The sequence below is a fragment of the Zingiber officinale genome, chromosome 5B (genome assembly GCF_018446385.1).
Source record: "Zingiber officinale cultivar Zhangliang chromosome 5B, Zo_v1.1, whole genome shotgun sequence".
NCBI classification, from domain to species: domain Eukaryota; kingdom Viridiplantae; phylum Streptophyta; class Magnoliopsida; order Zingiberales; family Zingiberaceae; genus Zingiber; species Zingiber officinale.
In genome coordinates, this window is record NC_055995.1 from 5,950,763 (window position 1) to 5,972,555 (window position 21,793).

General features: G+C 38.0%; 2 protein-coding genes across 3 annotated transcripts; one reads left to right on the top strand and one right to left on the bottom strand.

Moving 5' to 3' along the window:
- The first annotated feature begins 1,456 nt into the window (after window positions 1-1,456).
- Window positions 1,457-2,774, top strand: LOC121984033 (auxin-induced protein 22D-like). The gene is made up of 4 exons (XM_042536797.1): window positions 1,457-1,783; window positions 1,874-2,079; window positions 2,180-2,279; window positions 2,377-2,774. The coding sequence occupies exons 1-4, from the start codon at window positions 1,632-1,634 to the stop codon at window positions 2,450-2,452; spliced, it is 534 nt and encodes a 177-aa protein (XP_042392731.1). The 5' UTR covers window positions 1,457-1,631; the 3' UTR covers window positions 2,453-2,774.
- Window positions 2,476-21,507, bottom strand: LOC121984006 (alpha-mannosidase I MNS4-like). Of its 2 annotated transcripts, XM_042536756.1 has the most exons (18): window positions 21,218-21,507; window positions 19,849-19,968; window positions 19,670-19,762; window positions 19,495-19,581; window positions 18,500-18,590; window positions 18,148-18,203; window positions 16,560-16,632; window positions 15,393-15,502; window positions 14,911-14,961; window positions 14,356-14,444; window positions 14,087-14,168; window positions 13,889-14,002; window positions 13,736-13,815; window positions 12,899-13,034; window positions 12,546-12,616; window positions 12,245-12,473; window positions 3,910-4,179; window positions 2,476-3,506 (listed from the first exon to the last, which is right to left on the bottom strand). In XM_042536756.1, the coding sequence occupies exons 1-17, from the start codon at window positions 21,461-21,463 to the stop codon at window positions 3,940-3,942; spliced, it is 1,968 nt and encodes a 655-aa protein (XP_042392690.1). In that variant the 5' UTR covers window positions 21,464-21,507; the 3' UTR covers window positions 2,476-3,506; window positions 3,910-3,939. The 2 variants fall into 2 exon arrangements, with proteins under 2 accessions (XP_042392690.1, XP_042392689.1); XM_042536755.1 differs by lacking the exon at window positions 2,476-3,506 and having other exon boundaries at window positions 3,540-4,179.
- Window positions 21,508-21,793: the final 286 nt, after the last annotated feature.

Here is a 21,793-nt window from a genome sequence, read left to right on the forward strand (position 1 = left end):
TGATACATTTAATTGATGAAACCTTTCCGAAGTAAAACATTGAAGATATGAAATATTTTTTATTTTTATTTTTTAAATTTTGATGGGCCCGCAGGTTGACCTGCCAAACCCGTAACCCTCCTTGAATTGGGTTGAGTTGGAAATTTTCCAACCCGCCATGTTGATGGGTCGACCCGCCCCACCCCGCCCCGCCAAATGGTTAGCTCGCCACGGTCGACCCACCCCGCCACAGGTTGATCCGTCCGAGAGCTCTAATAAATAGTCTAAAAGGAAGTATAATTTCTCTTAAACTTCTCTCCATTTAAATTAGAATCTAACATATTTTCTATCAAAATGGATGTTCTTTCATAAAATATTGGGATATATGCCCATAAAGAAATTTTTTAATTTGATTTGAAAAAAATTTTAATTTTAATTTTAAATAGTACTATTAAGATAAATTATATATACTAGTGTGATCGTGCACACACGTTGCGTGTGTAATATAATAATATATAAATTGACCCATACAATAGTGACAAACTATTGTAACGAGTTTCCCTATGTAAAAAATTATTTTAATTTAATATTATACTTGTCTTAATAAAAAAAACTAAGAAAAGTATATTTTTTAACATCGTTGGCCTAAAATATTTATAGAAGTTTCTTTGATCATAGTGTTGTCAATTCTAAGATATGAGGTAAAAAGAACTATATTTTTTTATATATAAAACAAGAGAAAATTAATGATGAAAAAATTCATTATATCGTTGTAATTTGAGTCTCGAGCTGAATCATTTGATTGTTTCGATTCGAATTCTTAATAAACCTTAGAATTATTTTTAGTGTAAATAAAAAAAAAGGACATTAACGTAAATACATTTTAGGTTTCACCAAAGTTAGTTAGTAAAGGGGGGGATTTTTAATAAAATAGTAAGATATATATATATATATATATATATATATATATATATATATATATATATATATTTAAATTTATATACTTATTAAAAATAAAGATAATTAAGTAAATTTATATCTATTAGGAGCTGAAGTAAAGAAATATGTCACCTTAAAGAAAATCTGAGAATAGACTGAGGACAAATTGAGTTTGTAGTTAGAGATGAAGGGGCAAGTAATTTGTAAAATAATAATATCGGCAAAATAAATAAGAGTAAAATGGAATTTTCGTGCTCATCAATTAATTAATTGGGTTGCCAACTATGCCGAAAACGCGCCATTGGACCTCCCCCAGAAACACACCCATGGGGCTTGCCTCTCGATTCAATGGCTAGGATGAGTCCCCACAGCCGCTCGAGGAAGCTGAACGGCAGGATCCCAACCGGGCGACATGATGGGGTTGCCGACGCCTGCCTGGCATTGGACCGGCATGGTCCATTTCCTTGTCCGCCTTCCACCCGACCGGCCTCGTTGTCGATTTTAAATCCCTAAAAGGCTTCCACGCACTGACGGAAAGCTTGTCGTCGACTCCTCCTCCTCTTCCCCTGTTTCTATTACGCTATAAATCCAGAACAGGGTCGTCTCGTCGGCAACCAGATCGTTGTCTTCGACCCTTTCATCCCGAGGTTGCAGTTTTGGATCGATCGGTAGCTTCCTGTGCTCGTGCCTGGGTTTAGAAGAAGCCGGTTGGCATGGCGAGCTACGTCGAGGATACCGAGCTACGCCTTGGTTTGCCGGGATCCGATGCGCTGGCTACAAGGGGTAGCAAAAGGTCGCTGCCGGAGGACGACGCTGCGGGCGACGACTCCAGCTGCCGAAATGGCGGATCTGGCTCGGCGGCCAAGTAAGTTTTGGTCATTGAGATAAAGAAAAATGCGAACTTTGTGCGTATTTCGGTGGGTTGCTGACGGGTAGGTGTTTGGTGAAATTCTAGGGCTCAAGTGGTTGGTTGGCCGCCGATCCGAACGTACAGGAAGAACAGCTTCCAGGCGATGAAGGTGGAGTCGGAGGCTTCTGGGTTGTTCGTGAAGGTTAGCATGGATGGAGCTCCTTACTTGAGGAAGATTGATCTCAAGGTTTACAAAGGGTACAAGGAGCTCAGGGAGGGCTTGGACGGCATGTTCAACTGCTTCTCTCAAGGTGAAGAAGCATGATCTAACAGCTATTTCCATAAAAATATGTTCTTTTTTGTGTTTTACCACAAAGTAGTAATGAAAATTTCTGTTCTTCTATTATTCAGGAGAATTCTCAAGAAAAGAAGGGTGCAATGGATCTGAATTCGCCATAACTTACGAAGACAAAGATGGAGATTTGATGCTGGTCGGAGATGTTCCTTGGGAGTAAGTCTCATGATTTCCTTCCTTGTAATTAACTTGATTTTGCACTAATTCAAGTGTGCTTTCTCTGACTGCGATCTCCTTAATTTCATGTGTGCAGGATGTTTATATGTTCTTGCAAAAGGCTAAGGATAATGAAAGGATCTGAAGCAAGAGGTTTGGAATCCAGACACTAAGAAATCCACAATTCCTCTACAAATATGCAAAAGGAATCCAGTATTTTCTTTATGAAAATAGATAATTTTGCTTGGATTTGCCCAACTCCACAGTCCTGCTGAAAAGAAAGCTTGAAACTGCATCTCTGTCAACTGGATCATCTTCTGAAACACAAAAGATGCTAAAGGAACAAAAAAATTAGAGTTCTTCAGGACTACTTGTATTTCACGCAATTGTACATAGAAAGTCTGCCTGCTTGTTTTTGTATCAAAGTCGAATAGTGTGGTTGAAGTTTTGTACCTTCCTGCTATTGTGTAAAAGATAAGCATCAAGTTTTGAGTACATCTCTTGTTCTTTGAATCGAAGTCCTGGTGGATTGGAAAATATATTTATGGACATGCAATAATAATCCACCATCTCTGTTGCAGTAGACAGGGCCTAATCAGACGTGCAATGATGCTCCCGACAGCACATGTGATCAATTAGAGAAGGTGAAGAAATCAGTGAGTTAATGCTTGCTTTGAATTGAACTGGTTTGGATGAAGATATCTGAAAACATATTTCCAGGAGACATTGTGGAAAGTTGCAGTAGATATAATAATAACTCATTGTGTCAAAAGTTGTTCCTCAAACCCAAACACACCACACATGAGAAAGATTTTCTTTGTTTCTTGGTTGAGAAGTCAATGATTCATCAAGCAAGAAACAAGCTGATTTATTATCTTTGTGACAAGCTACCTAATGCGCACGCTGGCAGGCAGTCCACTGTCTTGTTCAATGTACATGAGCACAAGACTCTGGAACTCTGAATCAATGTGGGTGTAGTTTGGCTAGCAAAGAGGGGCCACAGACTGTCTCGGTCGAGTGTCATCGACACAGATCCGTGTTAGCCCTCGGCTTGGCTCGTGGCACATCTAGTCGCGAAGGGTTGCGCTTAGCCGCATGTGGCCAGCTGCTTTCTTCTGTCTGCTTTGTTGAATTCACATTAAGAGCCAGCAAGCATTCATTGAGTATATGAACAGCAACCAACTCAATGTCAGTAATGAAGGGGCCAAACAGACGAGTCCTTGAATCCTATAAACAAATGAAATTTTAAATTGCAATTAATTAAGAAATAAATTAATTATTTCATATAATCTTACATTCCACAAAAGGGTAGTATTGACATGTTAGTCGTTTCTTAAACAAACAAAAAAAATGTCAATCTGGCTCCAAATAGATTTAACCCTATTGTACAATTTTACCACAAGGTATCTAGAAACATAAATGTTCCAAGTGTCTTTGCTTTCTCAGTTCTAACAGTTCTGTCATTGATGCTAACTGCCAGGTGAAATCAAAAGAATGCTTGTAAATTCGCAGATCAATAATGATTTATCAACAAGATGACCGAATTCTTGATAAGCATTCGAAAACTTTGTATCGGCTGTCTGAGTTCTTAAACTCAAATGACATTCATCATCGCTCAAAGGTAAATTACCGTCTTCTGTGGAATTCGCCCAAGCAAATTTCACTTAGCTGGTACATCCTTCTCTTGCTGTGTATCACCTTCATTGTGTTTAAGTTCCTCCTCTGGTTCCTGAATGCTATCGTTATCGTTGCTGTGCTTGGTCGGTTTTGAACTTGGGTCAGTAACAACGATGACAGAATGATCATGAAGTTGACTAGCTTCACTAGTGAAGGTATCCTCTTTATATTCGGTATATGAAATGCCAAACCTCTGGGCATGGGTCAAGCCTGGACAGTGTCCCTGTAGAATATTTCAATTTGTAAGAATGATATAATAGATAAGAACTAATTTTCACTGACAAAAGGGATCAAATGAAATATTTTGTCCAGCAAGCATGTGTCATTCAGCCTAGTCTATCTATCCACCCTAACGGCCCAGTTAGTTCAGTCTGCTTGGCCTAATCAGAATACCCATGCCCGACTGGAATGTCTAGCCTGGTTGATATAACTAGCCAGCCCAACCGGCAAAATCTGCATAACCTGGTTTGCTCATTATAATTTATAGTTTTGACTTTTTAAGCTTATGGAGTAAGAATATGTATTTAGTGTTGGGACCAAATATGTAGCTAGAGGGTGGATGAATAGCTCATCGCGTGCTAAATGTTCGTTGTAGCTAGTTTCTTCAGAAATACACAGCGGAAAAGACAGAAACAAACTACACAATGCTAACAAGGATGGTTTACTTGGTATCCACCTCACAAGAGGTGACTAGTCCAAGGATCCACACTTACTCACGCACCCTCCACTATGAATAACACTCCTTTATGGTAACTACCAAAGGCGGAGAAGCCCTACAAGTTCACACTACAAGGGAAAAGGAAAGGGATACAAAATACAAGCACAAAGCTTACAATGAGTACAAGAAAACCCTAACCCTAGCTTTCTTCCTCTTGCAGTAGATCCGCCTCTTGACTTGGAAGAACCTCCAAGAGCTTCAAGAACTGGCGGTGAGAACCCTGTGGAGAAGCTCTGTGATCGCTGGTGAAGATCGGAAGATGTGCTCGAGAGTTCTCTTAAAGTTCTACCGAAGGAATCGAGCGCCTGCAGCTTAATACGACGCCAACGGTCGGATCCCGATCGATTGGATTACTCCCAATCGATCAGGGAGGCTTTGGATCGATCAGTGGATCGATCCAGAGCGCCTCTGTGCTCTGCGGAATTTGCCTGGATCGATCAGCTGATCGATCCAGGGCTTATCGCGACAAAACGCGCCATCCCAATCGATCCACTGATCGATTGGGGTCTCTGGATCGATCCAGAGGCGTTTTGTGCGCTCTGCGACTTGCCCACTCGAGGCTTGTCATGGGGACCTTCCCAATCGATCGGCCGATCGATTGGGCATCAGCCAATCGATCGGTTGATCGATCCAAACTTGACCTGTTGGTTCATTATGCCTAGCATCCGGTCACCCTTGACTGCTAGGACTCCCTCACCAAGTGTCCGGTCAATCCCTTTGACCCACTTGGACTTTTCTTCTCATGCTAAGTATCCGGTCACTCCCTTGACCTACTTGGACTTTCACGGATGTCTAGTTAACCTTGACCCATCTGGATTTCTCCGTGCCTGGCTTCACTCACCAGGACTTCCCTTCTGTCTCGCTTCACTACTGGGACTTCTCTTCTTCCTGGCTTCACTCACTGGGACTTTCACCTAGCTTCACTCACTAGGATTTCTCTGCCGCTTCACTCACCAGGATTTTCCCCTAGCTTCACTCACTGGGACTTTCACCTAGCTTTACTCACTAGGATTCTTTTACCTAGCTTCACTCACTAGGATTTTCACCTGGCTTCACTCACCAGGATTTTCCTCTGCCTATCTTCACTCACTAGGTCTTTCACCTGCTTCACTCACCAGGACTTCCATTCTGCCTAACATCCCTGTTAGGACTTTCCCATGTCAAGTATTCAGTCAACCTTGACCTACTTGACTCTTCTACAACCAAACTGATCAGACCCTGATCAGAGGGGAATTGCACCAAACAATCTCTTCAAATGAACAATTGCACCTGCATTTGTCCATATCATCGAAGTCTTGTATTGTCAAACGTCGAAACTCTAACCAAGACTCAAGCTTGGTCAACCAGGTCAGCCTTGACCTGAGGGATATTGCACCAACAATTTCCCCCTTTTTGATGTTTGACAATACCACTTGTAAGTTAGACTAATCTCATAGCCTAAACCTCCTTCATGCCACTAGGTAATAAAGGCATAAGTTAAACCCTTCATTCTCCTCCTAAGAGGGCAAACTCCCTCTAGATAATGAAGTCCTGACTTAAACCCTTCATTCTCCCCCTATTGGCACACATCAACAACTTGCCCCATCCTTGGGCACACATCAACAAATTCACTTGTTGAAAACTCTCCCTTTTTAGACTCTCTCCCTGAAGAGTTGCTCATCGTTGTTCACAATTTCACTCATTGTGATCAACACGATAATGAAGGTCTCATACCCTTCATTATCCTCAACCCTGCATTTTCCCATTAATGTAGTCACATGCCATCCTTGAGCATTTTTAACTTAAACCACTTGAACAATGAGGATATCCACTCCCCATTAAAGTTCAAATGCTCAACCTTGAGCATATTCTGAAAAGAAGGTTAACCACCTTTCAAGGTTTAAAAAATATTTTTCATGTCTTTAAAGAGTCCCTCCCTCTAAAGACATGGTGGTAACTTCTGTCATTGCACCAACAATGACTTGGAATTCCTAAACCTTTAGGAAACCCAAATTTAGAAGTTTTGAGGTTCAAAAATTCAATATTGAAACAAACCTCAACTTAAACTTCAATTTAGTCTTCCTTAACCAATCCATCCTTGTTTTCAACACGAAAACACCCTTTTTATGTATACAAATATATTTTTAAGGGTTTGGAATGGTTACCTCGACTAACAATGGTTCAAAAATACTGAAATCAGGCTTTACCAGCTAAAATCAGCAACTTCGATCGATTGGTGTTGGGTCCCAATCGATCGGACCATTCTGAATCGATCCACTAATCGATTCAGGAATACTGGATCGATCGGTGGATCGATCCAGACGGCTTCTGTTTGCGAGAAGCTTGCTCTCAATCGATCGCCCGATTGATTGAGACCCTTCAATCGATCGGGTGATCGATTGAGGTCCTGATATTTCTGAAATTCACTTTCAGTGAATTTCAGAAACCCGTAGAAAAATCTACAAAATTTCAAAAATCATAAAAATTTGTGTAAACATTATTTAGGGTATACTTTATCATGGAAAAATAGTTTTCTAAGAAAATAATTCATATTTTCAAAGATTGACACAAACTTGAAAACTTGCAAAAACTTTAATGTTTTCTTCAAGTTTGTGTCTAACTATTCAATGGTGATTACTATCAAAAGATAGCCTTCACCAAGGTTTTCCAAAATCATTTTAAAAACATTTTCAAAACCAATATCCCACCATGTTCCTTGGGCTTAATGCACATGACTTGTACATTAGCTTTCCCAATGATGGGAAAACACATAACTATGTGTTTTGATGAATTTAAAACTCAAAAGAATGCACTAAATCAACATCTTGAGTCTTGTTCATCATCCTTACATCTCACATGTATCTAATGTGCACTAAAACATATACAAGTCATCTTATAGATCTTTGTGAGATGTAAATTTTGATTTTGCCTTAATCTAGGGATCATGCATATCTATCTAGGCATTTTGAGTGGTAAACATCCACCAAGGATGTTACTTGTTGATTCCACTTGTTTATAAATGTCATTTGTCCTTAATTTTAAGGAAATAAACATAATGCATGATAATGTTATGGCATACATAAAAAAGAAATAATTTTCAAAAGAAAATTTTCCTATAACTACATGATGTATGTATGACATGACATAGTATTTTTGTATTTTCATGATAAGGCATGAGTGCAACAATAAAACATGATGTCATGGCATATAATGGACAAACAATCATGGCAAAGTTTAGTATAAACAAAATATACCTAGATTATCTATCTAAGTATCCTTAACCTTAGCTAATCCTAAAACTTAAACCCTAGATTGCCCAAAGTGCTTCAAGAAAGTGCCAAATCCTAAATTGGTATTTCTAATTCTTTTGATTAATTTATGCCAATTGAAATTAAGCATATTCCTCAAGTGTTGCCATATTTCATTTTTTCACAAGAGTAGCACTTTAAATTAAGGCTCAAATTGTCTTTAATTTCCTAAGAACATACCAAAATCTCAACTTGGTAGTTCTTATGATTTTCCAATATGTGTCATTTTAAAATAAAACCAAAACTTCTCAAATTTGGCACATTTTACTCTTTCAAATAGTAAATCATAAATCTATTTCATTTTCAAAGGTTGATAATAACCTTGAAAATGCTCCTTGAGTGTCAATTTCTTCAAAGTTGGGTTAACTACCCTTCTTCTTAGAGTTGACACTCTCTAACCCATCTATGGGTAGAGAAGATGCTCCTAGGAACCCAAAACCTATTGGTGCTCATTGGATGCTCTAGGTATTTACTAGGGATAACTTCCCTAGATACCTTCCTAGTGACCTTGTTTGACTTCTTAGAAGCCTTAGTCACCTTTTCTAAGTCAACTCTAGGGATTGCTTCTTTTGTGACCTTGTTTGTGACTTTCTTAGACTTCTTAGAAGTCTTAGTCACGTTGTTGTTGCAAAGATACTTCTAGGGATAACTTCCTTGTATCCTTGACTTGACCTCTAGACTTAGGGTTGGTTCCATAGCTATATGGAACCCTATGGTAAGTAGGTACATTCTTTTTGATTTTAGGTTTGTATCCCAAACCTCTATGGCCCTTGGATGACCCTTGTTGTCCTAAACCTCATTTTGCCCTTTAAGGATATTTTCCATCCTTTTTAGGGTTTTTTCTAGTTTGTCAAGTCTTGACCTCAAGACTTGATTTTCCATCACTAAGTCCTTAGTTTTTGGTTTTCCATTAAGTCCATGAGCATTTTTGTTTCTAGGCTTGTAGCTAAAATCCTTAGAGTTCTTGCCTAGTCTTTTATCTACATTCCTAGCCCTAGGTGTAGTGGTTTTAGCATGAAAAGCTACATGATTTTATTTAACTTTATCATGCCTCCTATTTTCATGGTAAATACCATTAAAATGATATAGGTTAGTACTAGCATGCTTTTTACCATAATTTAAAGGGGTAGGCTCAATAAAAGTTATCTTTCTTTTTACCTTGGAGGCTCCCCCTTGAATTGAGCTTCCTCCAAGAGTCTTGACCACCTTCTTCTTCCCCTTAGGGCATTGACTTCGGTAATGCCCCTTTTGGTTGCACAAGAAGCACACAATGTGCTCCTTGCTCTTCTTTGTTCCGGGGATGGTCTCCTTGGGCTTCTCCTTGCTCTTTTGTGCCACTTGGCCCTTCTTCTTGGCTAATTTAGGGCATTTACTTTTGTAATGCCCTTTTTCCCTACATTAAAAGCATATAATATGGTTTTTATTTAATTGAAATTGTTATACCTTTGCTTGTAGGAGTGGCATCTTCTCCTTTTAATCCGGAGGTAGAAGCTTCCTCTTGATCCGAAGATGATACTCCATTTGATTTTGCTTGACTTGTGGAGGTGGAAGCTTCATCATCCTCTTCTTCTTTTGGCCCGGATATAGAGGCTTCTTCTTGCTCCGGGGTCAATGATCTACACTCCCCCTCAATCCTAGAGGTGGAGGCTTGATCTTCTTCTTCATCCTCTTGTACATGAAACAAGGAATATGCTCCTTTCTTGCTCTTTTGGTTGCATTCCTTTGAGGATGAAGTTTCTTCTTGGACTTCTTCTTCGGAAGTTGAGCATCTTTCAACTTCGGAGTCCTTCTCTTGGTCTTGCTCCAATGAGTCGCCCTCTTTGGATTCCTCTTGATTCGGTACAGTGGAGGGGATCTCATGAATTGATGCCAACTTGCTCCAAAGCTCCTTGGCATCCTTGAATTCTCCAACTTGAGCCAAAATATTGCTTGGCAATAAGTTGACCAAAAGCTTGGTCACTTTATCGTTTGCCTTGCTCCTTTGAACTTGCTCTTGACTCCATTTTCTTTTCTTGAGAGGCTTGCCCTTGGAGTTTGTTGGAGCTTCAAATCCTTCCATGAGAGCAAACCATTGCTCTATCTCCATCATCAAGAAATTTTCAATTCTTGATCTCCAAGAATCGAAGCTTGTAGATGTGTACGGTGGAGCCACCCTTGTGTCAAATCCAAATCCATCTTGGAATTACATCTTGAAGTTGAGCTTCTTGAATTCTTTGACTTTGATAATTCTTGCTCCAACTTCTTCACCCTCTAGCTTTGCTTGTTTTGTTTGCCCCTTCCGGCGATGATTCCGGTGAAGAGTGTCCCCGCTCTGATCCCCCTTGTTGGGACCGAATATGTAGCAAGGGGGGGGGGGGGGGTGAATAGCTCGTCGCGTGCTAAATGCTCGTTGTAGCTTGTTTCTTGAAATACGCAGCGGAAAAGACGAAACAAACTACACAATGCTAACAAGGATGGTTTACTTGGTATCCACCTCACAAGAGGTGACTAGTCCAAGAATCCACACCTACTCACGCACCCTCCACTAATAACACTCCTTTATGGTAACTACCAAAGGCGGAGAAGCCCTACAAGTTCACACTACAAGGGAAAAGGAAAGGGATATAAAATACAAGCACAAAGCTTACAATGAGTACAAGAAAACCCTAACCCTAGCTTTCTTCCTCTTGCAGTAGATCCGCCTCTTGACTTGGAAGAACCTCCAAGAGCTTCAAGAACTGGCGGTGAGAACCTTGAAAAGCTCTGTGATCGCTGGTGAAGATCGGAAGATGTGCTCGAGAGTTCTCTTAAAGTTCTACCGAAGGAATCGAGCGCCTGCAGCTTAATACGACGCCAACGGTCGGATCCCGATCGATTGGATTGCTCCCAATTGATCGGGGAAGCTTTGGATCGATCAGTGGATTGATCCAGAGCGCCTTTGTGCTCTGCGGAATTTGCCTGGATCGATCGGTTGATCGATCCAGGGCTTATCGCGACAAAACGCGCTACCCCAATCGATCCACTGATCGATTGGGGTCTCTGGATCGATCCACTGATCGATCCAGAGGCGTTCTGTGTGCTCTGCGACTTGCCCACTCAAGGCTTGTCGCGGGGACCTTCCCAATCGATCGGCCGATCGATTGGGCATCAGCCAATCGATCCAGACTTAGTTTTTGCCCAAAACCAAGTCCCAAGCCCCCAAACCAACATTCGGTCAATCCATGACCTGTTGGTTCATCATGCCTAGCATCCGGTCACCCTTGACCTGCTAGGACTCCCTCACCAAGTGTCCGGTCAATCCCTTTGACCCACTTGGACTTTTCTTCATCATGCCAAGTATCTGGTCACTCCCTTGACCTACTTGGACTTTGACCAGATGTCTGGTCAACCTTGACCCATCTGGATTTCTCCCGTGCCTGGCTTCACTCACCAGGACTTCCCTTCTGCCTAGCTTCACTCACTAGGACTTCTCCTCTTCCCGGCTTCACTCACCAGGACTTTCTCCTAGCTTCACTCACTAGGATTTTCACCTGGCTTCACTCACCAGGATTTTCCTCTGCCTGACTTCACTCACCAGGACTTTCACCTAGCTTTACTCACTAGGATTTTCTTACCGCCTAGCTTCACTCACTAGGTCTTTCACGTGGCTTCACTCACCAGGATTTTCCTTCTGCCTGGCTTCACTCACCAGGACTTCCAAACTGCCTATCTTCACTCACTAGGTCTTTCACCTGGCTTCACTCACCAGGATTTCCCTTCTGCCTAACATCCCAGTTAGGACTTTCTCAGTCAAGTATCCGGTCAACCTTGACCTACTCGACTCTTCTACAACCAAACTGATCAGACCCTGATCAGAGGGGAATTGCACCAAACAATCTCCCCAAATGAACAATTGCACTTGCATTTGTCCATATCATCGAAGTCTTGTATTGTCAAACGTCGAAACCCTAACCAAGACTCAAGCTTGGACAACCAGGTCAACCTTGACCTGAGGAATATTGCACCAACATTTAGAATGGAACAAAGAAATAGCTATTCTTTGTGTTATCACAATTTCATGGGAATTGATAATCGAAGCTCTTTCTTGCAATCAAACATCGGAATATACTTGTTTTAAAATTAGGGAATAGAATGGGATTTGTTCTAGTTGGCCCGTAATATTTGCTAAGTATCTTGCTATTAAAGAGACATTGTATTGGTATCCCATAACATATAGTTCAATACATCTCTCAGACGGAGGGAGGGGGTTGACTGCGATTGTAAGAGATTCACCAAAAAAAAAAAGAAGAGGATATTATTCATACCTTCATGAAGCCTGAAGTTGAAAATGAATTCTGGGTATTGAACTGATGAACTTGGGTTCTATGAGGATGAGTATTATTTGTTTCCTGATGTTTAAGTGTCGTCTCATAGCCATCATATTCATGTTTAGCTTCATCTTTGCAAAATGCTCCAAAATACGAGCAGTGCTCATTGATAAAAGATATTTCTGGAGTAATAGGCAAAAGGTGACCCTCTGTACTAAATATGTACCTGCAGTTAAAGAGATCAGTTAAAAAGCTTTACTTGGAGTAGAATATTCAAGCTATATCTAGTGATACTTACTTGTATGGCCCATTCTCAACAATATTATCTGGACCCACAGCTAAATCAAAAAGCAACCAAAGATATTTAACCTGCAATGCTTTACAAGTTAGGTATGATATAAGAAGCTACTTGTTCAGTGCAGATAGAGTTAAATTATGAGGGAAAAAACTGCAGCTCCTTGCAGATTTATGAAAGTGAATACATATCAGGTGATCAGGTCCAAAGAAGAATTAGTTTAACAATGAATGATGCAGGCTATTCTTAAACCATATGGATGGAATTTGGCTTTCACATTATGATTCAGTATTTCACCTATAGTTGAAATTAGTTAGCCGAACTTCATGTTAATACAAAATGTAACTCATCCTTACTGTTTCAGCGAGGAAAAAACTTTCCATATGATCATCCTGCTCGTGAGTCTCTACATCTGCTATGTGACAATATCCACATGGGCACCTAGCTCCATATTGAAGACTTGCCACCATGTCCCTTCCAACATTAAGGTACCTGGTTGACATATGAACATTTGCATATATGTAATGCCCACAGATAATATTTGATTGTACGAGTATAAGGTGTATTTCATTAGAGACAAAAGATGTAAACAAATATCAAACTATTGTGCAAGCATCATGTGAACAAGTACACAGATTACCTTAAACTCAGATGGCATGTAAAATGAAATAATACATAAAGAGGTAAACATGGAATGAGAATCACAATTGAGTGGATGCAAGAAATGTTAAAATCCTAACTTTTAGCTCAGGGGAAGTACCATGAGTCATGTCAGTCTAAGTAGAACATGAACCAGACACGTCAACAATTGGTTATTAGTGTTGTGCAATTTATTCTAAGCAGAAACAGAAAAGATTGTTTTTCATATTCCTTGTTCACTTCTCAGACAGCAAGCTCACAGATGAAAGTTGCTACAATTCTAAAACACCTAGCGTATAGCAAGATTTTCTGGATACAGATTCTAAAACAAGTACCACTATTGTTAGCAAGAAGTTCATGCCATTTTATCTCTCTATACAAGAGAGCCTTGTGCAAGTCAAGAATTTCTAGAATAGATTTGATATTTTAACTGCTTGCCTTTCATAGAGTTTGGAAAAGAACCATCTAGCCAAACACAAATAGTTGGGAGAAATACTTGATGACGATGATGATGATGATTAAGAAACTTCTGATTCACAGTTCAAAGAGCATACCTGGGATCTCTGGTAGCTTTAAATAGCCAGTAATTACTCTCAATCAATTCTGGTCTCAAGGGATAACTCTTTTGACCAAGCTGAAATTGAAGAAACAAGCTATGTTAAGAAAACTATGGGGTAAACAGAAAAAATATAACTAAATTGAAGTACCTGGACATTCATAGTTGCAAGATTAAAGCCCTCTGGAGTAAATCCGTATCTTTTCCAGACACTGAAGAAAGCAGCATGTGTGCGAATAGCAGGATCAATATCTCCAGCTAAAACCTTACAATTAATATAATCAGCAATGCAGGAATATTAACTGTTAAACCTACAATAATTTTTTTTACAAAAGTAAATGTTTAAAACCTGAAGCCCTGGCCAGAATGCTTGTAAACTGTTAAACAATGGCCAGACTGTAGCAGCAGAGTTCATATTCACCTCCACATACCTGTAAGTTGTTATAAAGGACAAACAATCCAGAGAAATGCATTTGACTGCATCAGTTAAAAGAATGATTGTGAAAGCATGGAAAATATTAGAAGCTCACAAAATAAGGAATCGGAAATCAAGGAATACTCAAAGAACATAAAAATTGAAATTAAAGTTTAATAGAAGAGGAAGAAATGATGACACACCAAGGATCGTGGTGGAGGTAACGCATGGCTGCCTTGTAAGCTTCTTGAAACATAAATAAGTACTCCTCATCTCCAAACAACAAATATGCCTGTTAAAGGACCAACAGGTGTAAATGAATATATACAATGAAATTTCAATTCACATCAGAAAAAGGGTTATTATCAAGCAAAAAAGAATGGTCTGCCTAACTCCATATTGACAGTGGATTGGAAGCTATACAATTTTCAAATTCAAAAAATAATGTGAATTTTGGTTGTCCTTTGTGTAGAACACTTTCTTAGTGGCATCCTAGTGAGAATATATTCCATTTTACCTTCCCTTCTAGGCTTGATAGAGCTGTTTTGTTGAAACAACCCTCAAAGGCCCAAGGGAATGAGACAAGCTTATAGCAAATTGAATTGTATGAACATGCGTAGCTCCCCTGGGCAAGGTCTATTGGGGACTTATTGTATCAGACTAGGCAGAAGTAAAGCCCTAGCAAAGACGAAGGTGATAGAGGCTAGAAGATTAATTAATGTATGTGAATTTAGAATTTATTAAGTAAGCAAACATGCCTTCAGAAGGTATTCATAGAAAGAATCAATGCTCGTTCCTATCCCAGCATCCTGCATGGAGACAAATGGGAGCATTGTAATTCAAAATATTGGGATAACCACTCATAAGATTAAAGCATAATATTTCCATGCCTTGATTGAAAAAGTCCCATACAAAAATTGCAAACAAGCATGCTTTAAGTACAAAAAAAAGTAGGAAAGTCTTGAAACAATGAATCATAAGGATCAGCACTTAAAAAGCACTTGATATGAGTCTAAGGTTCTCATGTACTCTCAGCAGTTGCAAGCTGTTGATGGGTTGCAGGTTGGTTCACATCCTTCCATTTACAACAGAGTTCATATTATCTGTGCTTGGTGTCCAGGGAATGATGTATGAAAAAAGGTTATCATGTCTTCGAACATAAAACTTACAATCATGTACTGCTCATAACAATATAAATCTAAATCCATTATTATGAAAATAAAGACAAGAGAGACATTACCTTTTGAGTCCACTCACCAGTGAAAATGTTGATATGAGCTCCAACAAGGTTGATCTTTGATTTGCGAGCCCATATTCCTCGCACAGCATTCTTTGTAACTTGCTCAAAAACTGCAGGATCACAATATATGCAACAAAGTCATGGAATAATCCAATATTAATTGAATCTAGAAGAATTAACATTATGTATTTCCAGTGTCAAAACACCAGAGTAATTTTCAACTAATCTGACACCATTTAGCAATACATTACAGCACATGTTGTTTGCCCTTTTTATCCAGTTTATTGAAGCAAGAGGAAAGCAGCTCGCCCTTCTTATATGGAAAAAGCCCTGATGATCAATCATATATGATGGAAAAAGCAGCTCCTCTTTCATTTACTTTAGGGGGGAAAAAATACAAAGTCTTCTCAACTACATGAAGCGGATATAATAAATCCTAAGAAAGACATGGTGAATACAATAAAGAAAATTGAATTTTCAACATGAGGACATTATCATTTGACGAGTTAAATGGTGATGGAGAATACAGTATCCCATGACCAAACAAAGTATCAAATAAACACTTGACAACTTAAGAAAAATCAAAATTTCAACATGAGATCCTTATCATTTGATGAATTAAATAGATCAACAAAATTTGGTCCCCCTCATTAGAAATATAAAATTCCTACATGTAACAGTTGGATCTGGAGTCCAAGTGAGCTTTGCTTTCTATTTAAGGGTTCACTATTTCCACTATTCTATATTCATCTGTAATCACCCAAGGAGGGAAGATTACCTAATTTTCTAGCAAACAACAAGGTGCCATGTTTTATGCATTAACATGGTGGCAAAAGGCGAATACGCTCGCCCCCAGTGCCCCCGCCAATCCGTCCCAGGGCCAACACGGAAGAGGTAAATCACGGGCGGCTACTAGCCTTTGGAATAGTGACTAGCACATAAGTGTTTTATGCATTAACATGTTTCTACAACAGGTGGTAAAGAGGCAGAATTTTTATCATAGAGTGGAACTCAATTGATCATTCTGGTTACTGAGAAAGTAGGTGCATCTTAAACTAAATTTTCCAAGAAAGCATCATAATCTAGGAGTGTATATTATGCAGTGAGTTGGTGTTACTGATGGAACAAAAAAAATTTCTTACTTCAAACATCAAATACTGAACTAACCTGGGTTGCCAGTTAAACGACTAAGCACCCCAAATTCCAATGTCAGAGTGCCACCACCTGCTGTTGATGTTATCTGTAACCAGAAAACATATCATTGAATAGACTAAGCTTCAAAATTTGCAGAATTGACAAATTATAACCATATTATAACTAAGCTCCAAACTTAAAAAAAAAAAATGAAAGTCGTAAAACTCAACAATTCATATTCTCTAGGATGAGTTAAATGGAAGTATACAAAATTTTTAACTATTATACTCATATATCACTAGGTAAATATACAGCCATGAATTTTAACAAACAATATCAGGAGATTTTGGAGAGGCATGTCCTAAATGTTCTAACAGAATCAGAAACAGGTAAATCAGTAAATCTACTAGGTTTGGCTATAGGAAAGAGTATTTTAAGTCACCAGGACTATAGACTGGCTTAACAAGAATAAAATATTCAAATGAATTAAATAATTTTCTATTACATCAATTGAAGTTTTTTTTTGGCCTCCCTCTACCCTTCAGATATTCTATTACACTGATTCTCACCCTATCTTCCTTTATTTTACCTTCCCTTCGAGCTACACCTATTTGGTTTCAAATATTAATTTACTTGTTTGATCCTTTCTGGTAATGTCATGCATTCATTTAACATTATCATCTCTACAACCTTAATTTTTTTCTAAGTGTTACTTCCTAACAATCAAACACTCCAATTCATAATGTAAGGCAGGTTGTACCCTAGTCTTACAGATTTTTTCTTTTAGCCTAAGAGGCACATGATGGTCACAAAGGAATCTAAAAGCTTCCCACCATTTCAATTCTCCTCTATCTTTATTAATGATATCCTCATTAATATGTACTTCTCATAGAACAATAGATCTAAGAAACTAAACTTTAACTTACAACAATTCTATGTCCACCCATCTGGACTATCCTCTTGGTTCTTCTCTTATTACTGAAAGTGCATTACATGTATTCATTTTTTTCCTACTTACCTCAAATCCTTTAGTTTCTAAAGATGCTATTAGGTGAAAATATGACAGAAATAAATAAATTAATCCTAGAAAACAACTATAGGACATCATGAAATTTAAGGTAGATGAAGTTTGAGTCTGGAAGCAACAAACTTGTTCAGAGAAGTCAACTCAGTGAAGTCAACTCTTGAGAATGACCAGAGGTAAATTGATTTTAAATTTGATGTAAAATTGGATCAGACTTAAGATGGGAGATAAAATACATGCCAAATGTCAAGTGCGATGATATAAAAATAAGACATTATCAAAGCTAAACAGTTTGCAATCCCTTGTGGATTTGAAAACAAGCTGTAATAACAATAATCAGAAAAGCACAGAAAGAGAAAAGCCTCATGGTTCAAATAAATGGTGTGAATGACCCCTTTTAGTGATGAATCAACCTGGCAAAACAGAGCAATGTTCAAGATTGTTTTGACATACGCAAAACAGAATCCTGATTGTTCATGCTAACATATTATCACAATTAGAAAATCATAAAGGGAGACAATGCCACAAATTATACAGTTTGATCCATATTCATCTGTTCATTCTTAAATTCTTCATCATCCAAAACTAACAACTTGCCTTGCTTTCGTTTTCATCAACTCCATGTAACAAATTGACAGATCCAAATGGGATTCCTGTGAGAAAAAGGAAGTTGAAATAATCCAAAGAATCAACATAACTAATATGGAATTAGTAGGCTCAGTCTGAACACAAGGCATTCTCCAACAGAAAAAAAGAAGGAAAAACTGCAACTGACTGTCTTTTTCTTTTCATTTTATAGAAACTCTACTGAAGAAGATGAATAATAGAATGGTTACAACGTAATTTGGGGATGAAACAACAACATAGTTGACCAGTAGGCACATAGACAATAACCAGATACATTAATTAGAAGATAATATGTGTATAATGTAGACACAAAAGTTAGAACCTGTGGGAGTGTCAAAGGCAGGCAGTAATCTTTGTGCCAAATCCGCAGACAAATGAAGTAATTGATCATCATAGGATTGAATCTTCATACCCTGTGAGATATCTTCTCTATGAGTTCCTATTTGAAATTTTGCAATAAAGTTTACTGAATCTGTTGAATGCACAAGAAATATGAAGAAATTTTCACATGAGCATGCATAGTGGAACTCTAACCTAGAAAATATACTTTCTGCTAGTGTTGTTAACTTGTTTTTATCTAGAATTCATTGTCCAATTTTTTTATGAAACAAATCATATCAGAGAGAATAACTGAATAAACCCACCTCGAGATATTATCCCATGGGTAACTAAGGGTGATGAACACAGGTCAAAAGCTAAGAGTCCTTGACTCCTATGAACTTTTGTACATCCACCAACAACATTCACATCTTATTAATGTGATTCCTATCTTCAAATTATAAGTTCACATATAATATGTGATGGTAGCTAATAATCTTGCCTAAATATTGTTATGATCAAGTGATTGTCTATCCATTATTCATACAACTGCCCCAATAGTGATAACTTCCAGCATCAACAAACTTCTTATATACGTATGAGTCCAATAGTTAAGTTTTATGCAACAAAAGTACCAAGAAGAAATGTTGTGTTCAGTTAGTCAACACCTTCTTGCACTTGCAAAACAGAAAATAAGTCATTGGTGTGAACAAACAAATCTCAAAGATACCTGACACATAAAGCAGCATAACCTAGCAAACTTAAGTTAAAAAGGCTGTAAATCCAAACAATGAAATAAGACTATTTAGAACATTTTAGCAAGTAGCAATATTAGGTCCATATAGGCACTGTGAAAAATGATATTCAGAATAATAATACAAGCTTTTCCTTTAGAAACACTAATGAGAAATATGCTAGCTAGCACTAACAAAATGCAATTCTGATTAGCGACTTACAAAGGCTCATGTCTAACTATGCTTTGGACAATGAATCACATACCGTAGAGTAGTCACTGGCAATGAGATGAGCAGAGAGCAAGCCCCCAAGAATCCTAATTGTGGTCTCAAAAACTGAAACTGTTTTATTCTGCATAAATGCAGTAAGTTTTAGAGATTGAACATCTATGCTATATTTTACAAACACAAAAGTGTTAGAGAAGGGAACCAATGATTACAATTGCAAAGTTAACATTTTTAGAGACCCATTCAACAGCTTCACCGAATCTTTCAGTATCCCCCAGTAATGCCAAGGTATCCAAGGAGTCTATCTACTCAAATATAACAACAAACATTAGAAACTGATTTCAAAGTTGATTATAGAGCAAAGTATTTGTGGGAAATAAATAGCCCTTACGAGAGTTAATGCATAACCACCAAGCGAGTCTTCTCCTTTGCAACTCAAGGGTCTTAATTCATCAAGAGGAAAAGCATGCTGAATATATCCATTGAAAGCGTGATAAAACATCTCACGCACCTATGTCAAGAAAGAGGTATACGCACAGCTAAAACAAACTGATGAGTATCTGATTCTAATATAACTACTAAATAATCAATTTTATGAGTTTATTTCAAAAGAGAACGCAATGCATGTCCCAACTATTTGCTGTGACCTAAATGAATCTTACTGACATCAAGTTTTATGCAAAGCTGTCTTGTTAGCATTGGTACTAGTAAAACAAATGTTGTCCATTCCATTTTGATTTGGTCTCCTTCTACCTTGCTAAACAAAATTTTCTTCTTTCGACTTCTATAAAGGGCATATCAAACTGTTCATACATTTAATTGAGTTTAACAACACGTGCAAAAAAAATGTAGTGCAAGTTAGTTCATAAAAACAAATGCCTAGAACATTAGTGAACATAATTCACATACTGAAGAAAATACATTTTCCCTGAACAAATAGTTGATGTTTAGACTACCACCTCAAACCAAGTCCTAAGCAGAATGGCTCTAGCAGAGAAGAATTAAATTAATTCAGAAGTAGAATGGTCAACTAAATCAAGTGCATGGATAAAGAGAACACAATTTCCTGTGTTATCTAAAAGTTGTTGGTTTCAACCATAGAAAAAGTTCTTCAGCAAAATACATCATGCATTCACTCTGTTTACTAACTTTTCGTAGGTCAGTTTAACATAAAAAGCAGCAAATGAAAAAAACAAAAGCCTACGATCCAATTCAAAATGTGAATGACATGTCAAGAGCTACAATAACCAAAAATGGATCATCAAGAAGGAAATGCCATACCACATCAAGACTAAAACGTCATAGTAGAATGTGAAAATCCATATTGAAGTTTCTGAGAAGTAAGAAGATACTAACAACAATAGTTTAAATCAGAAATTAAAAATGGCATATTCCAATGCCTTTCAAATTTAGCAATTTACAACTGTAGATAATATAGCCACGTAGATTTCCATGAAATTCAAATTCTATTGAAAGAGAATCTTATCAGAAACCATAAGCTATCGTATGAAGGGTCGTCTAATCCAATTAAGAAGATACGAAAACCAAAAACCTTACCACTAAGTCACTGCAAACGACATATTTAAAGGAAAACAACCAAAACCCCCCAATTTTCTACCAATGAATTTCATCTACAGATCTGGGAAGTCAAACCTTCATCCAAGATCAAATTTTTTTCGGAGACAAAGGGCGCCCATTACCGCTTCCAAAGAAAAAGGGAAGAAGAAAACCAGATCTGTCAATTAACAACGAAGCGATACCTCGTCTCTGAGCTCTTTGGCCTCCAAGGGAGTGACTCCATCCGCAAAAACTCCGGGCAAAAAAACCACGGAAGATGCTACAAGAAGTAGAACCAACGGTCTCAACTTCATTCCTTTCTCTCCGTCAAGGGATCGCCAACCTCGCTTCTTCGTCTGGAGTTCGACACGCTTCCGACAGCAGAGAGAAACAGAGCTGGGGCGGCTGGCGGCTGGTGGATTACCGATTCTGGCTATGTAAACGAGCATGCCAAGGTAAACGGCGGCGGCACCCCATTCGATAAAGAAAGAAAAAGGAGGATAAAAATTAAATGCTCTTTAAAAAAAAACTGAATTAAAAAAAAATAAAAACACTACTCCCTAGAATCTCTTTTTCGATTTAATACCAAAATTAAATTTCTCCCTAAATTTCCTTTAAAACATTAAAATTTATTAGCGGTCTATACAGCATGGCACATAATCGACGTAGATAAATATTTAAAATATCTAAATTATATATTGTAATTTTAAAATTATCAAATTTTATATTTATTTTTTTTTATTTTACCTCGTCCTCAAATTAATTTGATTAAAAAAATT